Raw genomic sequence first — 12,083 nt, forward strand, 5'->3', positions numbered from 1 at the left:
AAATACGGGCCAGAGGAACTTTGTATAGTTTAACAGGAAACTCGAGCGAGATGTATACATATTTGCTAACATTTACTTTTATACAACAGAATTCTCGTGGCTCGTCTCGAATATTTTACTGCCGGACAATGAATTTTGTTACTTTTATTATTAGACGGATGGTTCGTTTTTTGAAGTAACGATAAGAGGAGGAATCGTTTAGTCAAAATGTACAATGTACATCCATTTTGGTTTTGATTTTTTTTTTTTTCAAAATGTTTCTTAATAAAAATAGACATCTATAAAATTGTTGCAAAATGTTTCTTTAATAGGGATACAAATAATATTAAAAAGAAAGATGAACTTTAAATGATCTATTTAAAATTTAAAGATGAAAGGCTAATTTTTGTTTTGGTTGGATTTAAGAGTGTTGAAAGATAAAGATAATATATTGTTGACCTATGCACCAGCTTATAAGTGTAGGCTTTGTCCTTGCAAGATATTCATTCCTATTTTAGAATCGATACAGTACAGTGTTCTCTTTTCTTCTGCCGGCAAGTGAATAGACATGATATAATTTCTTAAAGGAAGGAACATTCGAATATGTTGAAGGTAAAGAATCAACATTTTGAGTTCATGTTTAAATACCGGAATATATGGTAATTAACTCAATTTGATAGCTTTGCCATTTGACACCTGTCAAACTCAGTTGTCATATGAAGTGTCATAATATCAGTCGAATGCCGTTTCCCAGTGTCTTAAAGCAAACTTTCGCCTTTCATCTTTTGACCGGCACCCGGCTAACTTGGACAAAATGTAATTTTAATAATTCGGAGCAACAAACCACAGAAGCTTGTCCATCGCGTGAACTACATTATCCCAAACCAATTTGACATTCAAATAAACAGCTGTTCATGTAAAATCTTAGGAATGTTGGATAAATTGTTTTGATTCATACAAAAATTAAGTTTAATCAATTCACCAAAACAGAATAATTTGTGTAATTTTTGGAAATGGCCAGTATTGGACTTTTTATTCCAATTGTAAGCAGAGGAATAAGAGAATCCTCAAAAAGAAAGCTTTGGAGAAATATTAAAAAGTGTCTTCTATTCCCTTAAAATGTTAATATTCTTTTATTTATAAAACAAATATCCTTTATTTAGCAATAAATTAGTTTTCACTTACATTTTGCTTACAAAAATTAACAAACCACACATCAAATGAAAAATCAGCTGCATTTTATATGTACAAAATAAATGATTTCACGTGAATAGAAAAATACTGCGCAGTATTACCGACGTTACCGACATATACAGATTCACTTCGAATGAATAGCAAAATAATGATTAGTGAAAATTGAAGTAAAATTCCCCCCGATGAATAGCAGAATAGGCCTGATACATTCAATGGTAGTGGAGTGATTGTTAGTGCGTAGAACTGTCATACCATAAGTCTTGGGTTGTGCCATATAAATTTTTTTTTCCGGGTATCGCCTCCAAACAAATCCTCCAAATGTAATTCTTGTTATGAAAAGTACTTTCTCAAATTAGCCGTTCAGATTTGGCTTAAAATTGTTGTTCTCTACATTCCTGTCAAAATTATTCGCACACAGGGATAGTTGAGAGTTGTAAGTCACTAGGCCCTAGTTATCAACGGACTGTTGCGTCACCTATTTTATTTATTTTATTTTTAAAATTCAATAAAATGAAATGCTTACGTGCCTTTAATCACAACAAACTAAAGATCGAAACATGATGGGCTTTCCATGTTTTTTATTAAACTTCCTTGAAAAATAGATTTTTTTTTTCCTGTCGCTAGGAACACAATTGAAATTGTTTTATTTTTGTCATTGTAAGTCTGTTCACAATGAGCCATTAAACTTGCCAAAGTGTGTCCTTCTTTATCACGGGCAGCCACTTTTACCTAATTCAAGTCTGTTCCAGACATTTCTCGCACTTAAAGTTGGTCAAATGTCAAATTTAAGAAGTGGGGATGAAATGCTTTCAGAGAGAAAGCAAACTGTCAAAATGTCTGGAACGGTTTTTGCACTAATTTGCATGATTTTGGACTACTTTTTTTATGTTAAAAAAATATACTCGAGCATCAAAGATCATTGATAAATTTTATTAAACTTAATCATGAATAACAATCCAGTAAAATATATATAAAATATCAACAAAAGTACTCTTATACATATATGTTTTGAATAAACATTAAATTATTCCTTAAATTATGAAACTTAATGGGGTGTAATCTTAGAGAATTACTAAAGTCGTGATTTCTTGATCTATAGTTTGAGGCTTGTTGATTTAATTATAGTCAATTTTCCTGTATGTTTAGTAAAACCCAAGTTTAAGGTTGTATTCTACTACAATTATACTTTAAATGACAGATCAAAGCAAAACAATACTGTTATATTTTCAAACTTGTTGTTTTGTGCTGTCATTTCTTAGATTGGATGTATATATAATAATAATATTAAAAAACTGTGACTGCTTCTTTATGCAAATGATATCATTCCTAAAAATTCTTTTCACTTAATCCAATAACAAGAAATAACTTAAATATTTGAACTGGATTGAAACTGCCTACAAAAAAAAGGATTGGATTCAACTCAGGAAGTTCTGAGTGATTTTTATTTTAAACTTACCTATTTTGTTATAGATCGCTTGAATCTTTTCACTTGATACGTCTTTTGGATTATTTGAAAAGCCAACTCGATGGCTCTTTGACCACTTTGGTAATTTGTATTGAAAAGACTTCGATTCCTTTTTAGAAGTCGATGCAGTATTTTGTGATGTTGATGCATTTTCTGAATCATTTGGCTCACATTTTAGATCGTCTAATATGCATTCCAGCTCTAATTCACCGGCTAGTTCATTTGGCAATATGTTCACGTCTTCCAATAATTGGACATTATCATCAATTTTTTCATGGTCACTCAAAGCACCATTTTTTTTTTGGAGGCAAAATAATCACGTTTGTGTCAATAGCTTTATCTACTTTCTGGTTCAATTTATTATCTTCGTCTGAACTAGGATTTATTAACAAATCTTCTAGTTCCTTAGCCGACAAAAACCTCGGGCGATACATAATAGTTTTTTTTTTTTTAACTTTAAAACATAGATATTTTTATAAAAACACTTGTTTGCACAACTGACGATTTTTACGTAATAAGTGAATCATTCAAAATTTATATACAATTGGGTTAATTCTAATAATATTTAACAATAACTTAAATTAAAACATTTGTTGGCCTAACTTTCTACATTGATGAACTACAAAATTTAACATGTGTTTTACATGAAGTCGATGGCTAAAAAAAAGAGTGTCGTTGGCGAAGTTAATCTCGGGTTGTTCAGTTCCGATTGTCCTGATGGAGGTTGGTTGGGTGTGGCGGCGGCCGGCGTTCAGCCGCGGTAGTATGCTGACTCCAGGCCAGCATAGAAGGAGTCGTCGTCGTCAGTGGGGAGTTTGGCCAAGATATCCATACCACAAAGGTATCTCGGGTCCGGGTGTCGTTTTGGTCATCTTTCTCATTAATTGGTTAGGGTAGCTGTCTACTTTGGATATTATCTTTCTTGCTGCCTGTGCAAAGAACTGTAGCTTGATTTTAGCTTCTTCGTAGACTCTACGATTACTATAGTGCTTCTGTCGTTGGCAGTCGAATTGTAGATCGGTGCATATCCTTAGTATCTTCCTCTCGAAGACTTTAAGTTTTTCCATTGCAGTTTTTGATATTGTGAACCATATCGGAAAACTGATAACCGGTCTTAGCATTTGTTTGTATATAAACAGTTTCGTTGGTTTACTTAATCCAATTTTCTTCTTCAAGAGAGGATGAACTCGATGGAGTGCTATGTTGGCTTTTGTTATCACAGCCTTATAGTGAGAGTTGAAGCGTAGCAGCTCATTGAAGTGTATTCCCAGGTATTCGGCGTTCTTCTTGGCTTTAATCCTTGATTAATCCGAGAACGTCAGAACAAGGTTTCGGGCCACTGCCGCCGATCTACAGCGGCTGTTGTTGGTGACGGGTCTCCGGAAGCATACCCGTTGCGATTTGGAGGTATTTATCCTTATTCCCCACTTCTGGTAGTACTCGTAAAGTCTGCTTATGTGTGCTTCTACTCTTCGAGCTGCGATGGTAGGAAACATGGAGCAGGAATAGGTGAGTGAGTCATCCGCAAACAGCAGGTTCTCACAATCCGTTGTCACTGGCTGGTCAGGCTTTAGAGGAACGGTCCAGTTTTCGATCCTTGGGCGACTCCAGTCTCTAATCATGTCATGTCGGGGATGATGTTTTGCTCGTTGCAGAATTTCTTCAGTCTCCTTAAAATAATTTCTTCCAGAATTTTGCTGATGTTGTTGAGTAGTGAGACTGGCCTGTAGTTGGAGATCATGTTGGTACTGCCTTTCTACGGAATTTCCATTACTTTGGCTGTCTTCCACTTTTTTGGAAAGTTAAATTTAGAACGAGTCACACGTATTTATATACCCGAAATAAAATCAATTTATGTTGAAACATGGAATGCAAAACAGACCAAATTTGTGTTTTGATAGTTCTAGATCAAAAATAAATTGATTTATTTCACTCATAAAATCCTATTAGCTATTCTTGTTTTTTTTAGTTGCCAAATTCAAAGAGAAATGAAATAATTTAAAAAATCCACTTTAAAAATTATTTGCCTATGAGTCAATACTCATAAATCAAATCAATCAATATTATAGTAAGATTTTACAGGAATAACAAAAAAACAATACCGGCAGTATGAATACTACCGATAAAAATTAAAGTAGAATCTTAATAGGAATGAGTTTTTGACATTTATAAGAGTTTCGAATGGATCTTCTGTGACTTCGTTCTCAAATGTTGGTACGATTGATATTGCATTTGTATCTCGATGGCTGTGTTCGTTGAGTAGTTGTGCATTTGTAATTTGTGTTTTCCATTGGGAAAAAAAATCAATCTGTTACTAATTATTTAGTTTTGTTAATGAAAATGGACTAACTGGGCCTCTTTTACAAGAGAAAACAATAGAAAAGATAATTAAGTTTTGCTATGTTTTCACCAAAGGTTTGTCTCAGTTTAGATAAAATAAATCTTTTTGTTGATTCCACCGCACAAGAAGATTTAAAAATGATTAAGTTTGACAGCACTTTCTAAAATGCAAATGGTGTTTCGATGTTTCTTATGAAGTGCAAGTGAGATAGTTTGATTCGTGTTTCAGTTGTAAAAATATCTGGCTACTGCCGATGGGTTTTCTTGGAAATTTTCTACTATACTATTTAAGAAATGCCAAAAAACACGGATATCTACCAAACAAATATTTAAATTTGTATCGATTAGAAAATCCAAATATATCTGCAAAGAATCTAAATTCACACGATGCAATTGTATGTATATAAAACTATAAAGTGTCAATGTGTAACAAAAAAACTAAAATATTAAATAATAAATACATAGAATTTGAATTTTTGGAAATGTATTGTTATTTTAACATTTTATATTTAAAATAAACGAAAAGCCCTGAACTGACTTCACGTTTTCGTTGTGCTTGTCCACACTAAAATTTGTTTAAATTATAAAAACCAAGTTTATAATAATCCAATCACAATTTTGTAAGCATTCTTTTCAAACAAAGACAGCTGAACATAAAAGAAGAAATCCAATTTAGCAAATGACTTGTCAAATTATCTTAAATCGATAGATTAGTTAGCTTTAGGCTCATCACAGCATATTTAATAAAACATTAATGTCACGAATGTCATATCTTTTCAAATTCATATTCTAATTCTTTGACGTTAGAAATATAAATAGACGTCTTTTTGTGTATACATAAATAACAATAAAGTTAGTTAGTTATTGTTATTATAAATCCCAAAAGAGTGGATATTATAGCGTGACCACGTGCCTCTATCTTGGCGCCATCAACTCTGCTTTAAAAATTATGCAATTATGTTAACCCCCCTTTATATTTATGGAGTGGTAAAGTCATAGTGATTTTAAAGCCACCACGTCCACATCCGGTTCAATTGAACTGTCGCCCTTTAATGGCCTCCAGATGAGAGTGACAAACAAATAACTGGGTCAAAACAAAACACGTGTATTCAGTATTGGCTTGGCTCAGAGATCTAATAGTTTGAAAAAAAGAAAACAACAAAAGGGTATTCATTTTTTGTTGAACATATTATTTTTTACGTAACCCCCCATAGCTTAACAAAGGGACAAAAGGTGCTCTTTGTTGAAATATTTTATATGCTATGAACGACATCTATTGGTTGCTAGAGCTAGAGATAAGAAATTGTGTGTTCACAATCAAATTTAATAATCGAAAAGAGAACAAAAATCACTAACCAGCAGGTCTAACGATCTTTTGGAACAAAGGTATGGGGAAGTGAAACAAAAAGCATTTTTATTTAATCCAAAGTAATTGAACTTTGAAAAATATGTACCTTCATACAAAAAAAAAAAACAACGAAAAGTCTTGAGAAATTGTTTTTATCTAGATGAATGGATGAACAATGGATGATTGCACCACACCATGTACGGTACGTAGGTGCCTCTTCCTCTAGCCTATACCGCGTTATGTGTATGAGTCGCTGAACTTTTAATTAAATTTAAAACAATGCACATACAGTGCAGTTAAATATTTGTCTCAAGTAATTTATATGATAAGGAGGTGGAGTAAGATTAAGATTTCTTATTTCAAAAATAAAAGTATTGTTTTTCTTTTATAAATGTATTCATTGTTCAATGAACTTTCATATCAATATTTTAGCAGAATGCATATGGAAAGGTCTATGATATTGACTTGTGCGAGAAAAGCCTAAGGTGCGTTCTTTTTCTCAAACGATAGTCAACAATTGTTAACAATCGTTGAAGTGTCAAATGAATGCATAGTCTTGTTTGTAACAATCCACAATCTAGGAGATGAGTTGAAAGTTAAAGTGAATAATTTGTTTACGAAAAATCATCAATTTCATTACTAATTTAAAACAAAGAATTAAATGCAATTGTGCAGAAAATAAATAAACAACGAAGTTAAAGTTCAGCATTCAGTTGAATGAAAAAACATGTTCAGCTGTTATTTTGACATAAGTGGACTTGACTTGATAGTTAACGAGATTTTTCTTGACGAACTTTCCAGTTAACTTTCCAATAAATTTGCCTTACTCGGAAGGAATTTTTTGACAGCTGGCCAATCAGATACTAGAAACTTGCTTTACCTTCAAGTCTCTTATGTCGTCTTACTTGCCCAATGCAAAATTGCACTACAAAGAGAGTCAATTTAAAAAAATGTGTGTTTTAAAAAATGTTCATAATAGTTTTTGTTTTTAAACTTAATAAGTGATAATGAGTAAATAATATTTAAATACTGAGTCATTATCTAAATTCTTGTGTCTTTACCGAACATCTGATTATGAAAGATAGTGGGCATTGATTTTGACGCCCACTATCTTTGTAGCCAAAATGTTTATAAAGGGTGATTTTTTTGAGGTTAGGATTTTCATGCATTAGTATTTGACAGATCACGCGGGATTTCAGACATAGTGTCAAAGAGAAAGATGCTCAGTATGCTTTGACATTTCATCATGAATAGACTTACTAACGAGCAACGCTTGCAAATCATTGAATTTTATCACCAAAATCAGTGTTCGGTTCGAAATGTGTTTCGCGCTTTACGTCCGATTTATGGTCTACATAATCGACCAAGTGAGCAAACAATTAATGCGATTGTGACCAAGTTTCGCACTCAGTTTACTTTATTGGACATTAAACCAACCACACGAATGCGTACAGTGCGTACAGAAGAGAATATTGCGTCTGTTTTTGAGAGTGTTGCTGAAGACCGTGAAATGTCGATTCGTCGCCGTTCGCAGCAATTGGGTTTGTGTTATTGGACCACATGGAAGATTTTACGCAAAGATCTTGGTGTAAAACCGTATAAAATACAGCTCGTGCAAGAACTGAAGCCGAACGATCTGCCACAACGTCGAATTTTGCAGTGAATGGGCCCTAGAAAAGTTGACAGAAAATCCGCTTTTTTATCGACAAATTTTGTTCAGCGATGAGGCTCATTTCTGGTTGAATGGCTACGTAAATAAGCAAAATTGCCGCATTTGGAGTGAAGAGCAACCAGAAGCCGTTCAAGAACTGCCCATGCATCCCGAAAAATGCACTGTTTGGTGTGGTTTGTACGCTGGTGGAATCATTGGACCGTATTTTTTCAAAGATGCTGTTGGACGCAACGTTACGGTGAATGGCGATCGCTATCGTTCAATGCTAACAAACTTTTTGTTGCCAAAAATGGAAGAACTGAACTTGGTTGACATGTGGTTTCAACAAGATGGCGCTACATGCCACACAGCTCGCGATTCTATGGCCATTTTGAGGGAAAACTTCGGAGAACAATTCATCTCAAGGAATGGACCGGTAAGTTGGCCACCAAGATCATGCGATTTGACGCCTTTAGACTATTTTTTGTGGGGCTACGTCAAGTCTAAAGTCTACACAAATAAGCCAGCAACTATTCCAGCTTTGGAAGACAACATTTCCGAAGAAATTCGGGCTATTCCGGCCGAAATGCTCGAAAAAGTTACCCAAAATTGGACTTTCCGAATGGACCACCTAAGACGCAGCCGCGGTCAACATTTAAATGAAATTATCTTCAAAAAGTAAATGTCATGGACCAATCTAACGTTTCAAATAAAGAATCGCTGAGATTTTGCAAATTTTATGCGTTTTTTTTTTTTTAAAGTTCTCAAGCTCTTAAAAAATCACCGTTTTTATAAGTTGATTTAAAAAATTCTGTGAAAGCATTAAAAATAGATGGAATATCAGTGTATGTTATACCCAAATATTGCATAGTTTTAGGGATTCCGTTAGTTTTCTTTTTACTATTAATAAAAGACCAGAAACTCTTGCTATTTCTTTTTAAGTCCATTTCCATCGAATATATATAATTACTATAAAGAAATTTATTAAGAACAATGAATTCTCTATCTAACTCGAGGTAACGCAATCTCAAAACGGGGTTGTTAACCGACTTTCGATAAAGATTGTACGCTTTATTTTTCTTATTGCTTATGTTACTAAGCCTTTTATTAAACCAATGTGGTTTGGAATTTAAATTACTTGGTTTTTTGGAACGAAAGTATCAATTGCTTTATTAACCGCATCTATAAAAAATTTGTATGAAGCCGAAATATCCAAATGATTAAGACATGCATTCCAATTTACGTTTAGAAGATCACTCGTTATGCCATCAAAATTTATTATAAATATACTTTAAATTATTATTGACCTTGTTTTTGAAGTATTCTATGTATTCAAAGCAAATAGATAGGGCCTTATGATGAATTGTGTTCGGAACAATAGGAGAAATTGATTGAGTAACGGAAGTTTTAGACTCTCCATCAACAAAAATTAAATCTAAAATTCTATTTAAATCAATTTTATAACAATTGATTTGTTTTAGATTGGAACACAAAAGAGAATCTATAACTTCCGTTTCACAATCTAATCTAACATTAAATGGTAACAGATTACAGTCTTCTGAATCGTAAATCCATTCTACATTTGTCAAATTAAAGTTACCTAGAATGATAACATATTCATTCTCTTTAATATTAGATAGATAAAATAAACAGTTATTAATATGTAATCTGTATAATTCTAAAGAGCTTTTAGGTGGAATGTAGCTAACAATTAATATTATTTTGCAAAATTGTTTAAATTTAATTTTGACAACAATTTGATCAATATCGTATAAAATGGGAACACTGGATGTTGATGAATGTGAGAACAGCTGGATGCAAGAAAAAGATGAACGAATTGCAAGCAGAGATGGCAGAAATGATTTTTTTTTATTTACTACATTTGTTACGTCTGCTACATAAATGAGGTAGTTAATGTAGTTAAATGTAGTTAACGTAGTTAAACATAGCAGACGTAGCGGTAAACGTCAAAACGTAGTTTGAAATGTCCATTCAACCACCAAATTGACAAATTGCATCGAAAAGATAACTGTGAAAGTGTGAAAAAGGAACTCTCGAAAATTCGGAACATGGCTTAACCAAGAACATTCCAAAAAATCTATAGATATCATATACACTATACTCTTTAAATGAACGACAAAAATAAAACAGATGATTATTAAATTTTGCAATTTTCTTTAATAAAACTTCGAATTCCTTGATTTATTGCAATATCGCAAGTAGAACACGTCATAGACATTATGATATAGAAAAAAAAAAAACAATTGTACAATGACAAATGATATTGATCTGATCTGTTTGAAGGTTAGTCGAAGACATTTTATAACATATATTAATTTCCCTTTTATATGCTCCATTTAGCGATTCGCGATCTCGTTTCCTATTTAATGAACGGTACCATCAAGTAAATGAACCTTTAACTCGATGCTTAAAGAAGCAAACAATAGCCGTGGTTCATTTAAAAAGTCATAACCTGGGTATTTTTTTTTTTTAAATTGTGTATTCTGTAAATTTATATTGTAAAATCTGCCTTATAAAATAAGTAAATAAAAAAAACAAGTTAGGAACGATTATTTAAAATGGCTGGTTTCAATAAAAATCAACACAATATAACACAAACTTAAAAATAAAAAAACTTAAGGGAGTTGTAAATGGGCACTTGCAGTTACGCTATTGAATTATAAATTAAGGCAATGTAAAAACATTATAATCTTATCAGTAAATGGTAATTGGGTCACTGCTGTACTTGCGTCGCGTAGCTGGTGGCCACAATTTCCTCCTAAGTTTTAATCAATTACAACTATTCAGTTAAACTTAAAATTCAAAATATTTTAATATTATAAAGTGCATGTTCCAAAATATGTTCAATATATAATATTATTTGATAATATTTGTTCGTTTTTTTGTAGATACAATGGATACCTACCACAAGGTGATCGAGGACGAAGACGCTCAAAGTTCATATTATACAAACGCACAGAAGCCAATGGTGTTAAACGATCCAAACACTATATAGTCCAATCGCCACAAACGTCAAAAGCCATCCTGGATGCAAATCAACATTCAATATCATATACGTTATCACGAAATCAGGCTGTAATTGTAGAATATAAAGAAGACTCCGAAACGGATATGTTTCAGGTGAGTTTAAAACTTTCTAAACAATTTATTATTCACAAAATAAATCTTTCCGACGTTAGGGAAATATAACAAAGAAAAAGTATTCAATTCTTTTTATTGTAATAATGTTTGCAACTTTAAAACAATCCAAATACTTTCATTAAAGACTGAAAAGTGTTGCTATTATTTCACCAAATTAGCACAATATTTGTTTGCCTTCTTCAAGAAATTAATATAACAGATATTGATTTTGATTTTTAAAAAATGTAATAATAAAAAGTAGAGGAGAGAAGGAGCAACATTTGCTCCTTTCCGCCATTTAGTCAATTAAAATTGTTTGCTTAATCTCGATTTTTGTTGGAGGGGAGTTCTCTTTTCATTTTACTTTAAACACAAAATAGAGTTCTAGTTCTTGGTGTTGTCGGTATTCAAAAAGTATGTCCACCGGCCAACAAACCCAAGCAGACACATGGAAGTCAAATGGTATTGATTTCTTTATTATGTACTCGAAAAGTCCAACCTGTGAAAGTTGAATACTGTCGACTCTCTCTACTTCGAAACTCTCCTTAATTCGAACATTTTGATCACTTTTTATCATTCCCTTTAGTATTCCATACAATAAGCATTCCGTAGTCGATCTTTTTCTAAGTCGACTATCTCTCTAATAGGCTTTTCACACCAAGTCCAAGACCCGGTTTTCGCCGAAAACCTACATCGAAAGCTCAAGTTTTCCCATAATTTTTCTTGTAAACTACAAGTTTTCTTTAACCACAAGTTTTATATAAAACCTTTCGAAAACTAGTAGCAATGCAAAGTTGAACAAACCTTTCGAAACATTCAGCGTTCAAATTAACAGCTGATGGCTGCTGTCAAAACAAATATTTCATTTTGAAATAAATTTGGTCGTGGTAAGTAATATTATTTATACAATTTCCTTACAAAATAAGATTTTTTTTTTTATTTACGGGATATGGAAGTGAGAAAAA

General features: G+C 32.5%; 1 protein-coding gene across 2 annotated transcripts in view; it reads left to right on the forward strand.

Annotated features, from left to right (window-relative positions):
* LOC129953850 (protein pellino) overlaps nucleotides 1-12,083 on the forward strand; it is a 156,811-nt gene that overhangs the window by 132,371 nt on the left and 12,357 nt on the right. For both annotated transcript variants that reach the window (XM_056067355.1, XM_056067356.1), the window contains one exon: nucleotides 10,887-11,118. In XM_056067355.1, the coding sequence (XP_055923330.1) occupies nucleotides 10,887-11,118 (232 nt within the window). The remainder of the gene's footprint in view (nucleotides 1-10,886; nucleotides 11,119-12,083) is intronic.

This window comes from Eupeodes corollae, chromosome 1 (assembly GCF_945859685.1).
Source record: "Eupeodes corollae chromosome 1, idEupCoro1.1, whole genome shotgun sequence".
Taxonomy (NCBI): domain Eukaryota; kingdom Metazoa; phylum Arthropoda; class Insecta; order Diptera; family Syrphidae; genus Eupeodes; species Eupeodes corollae.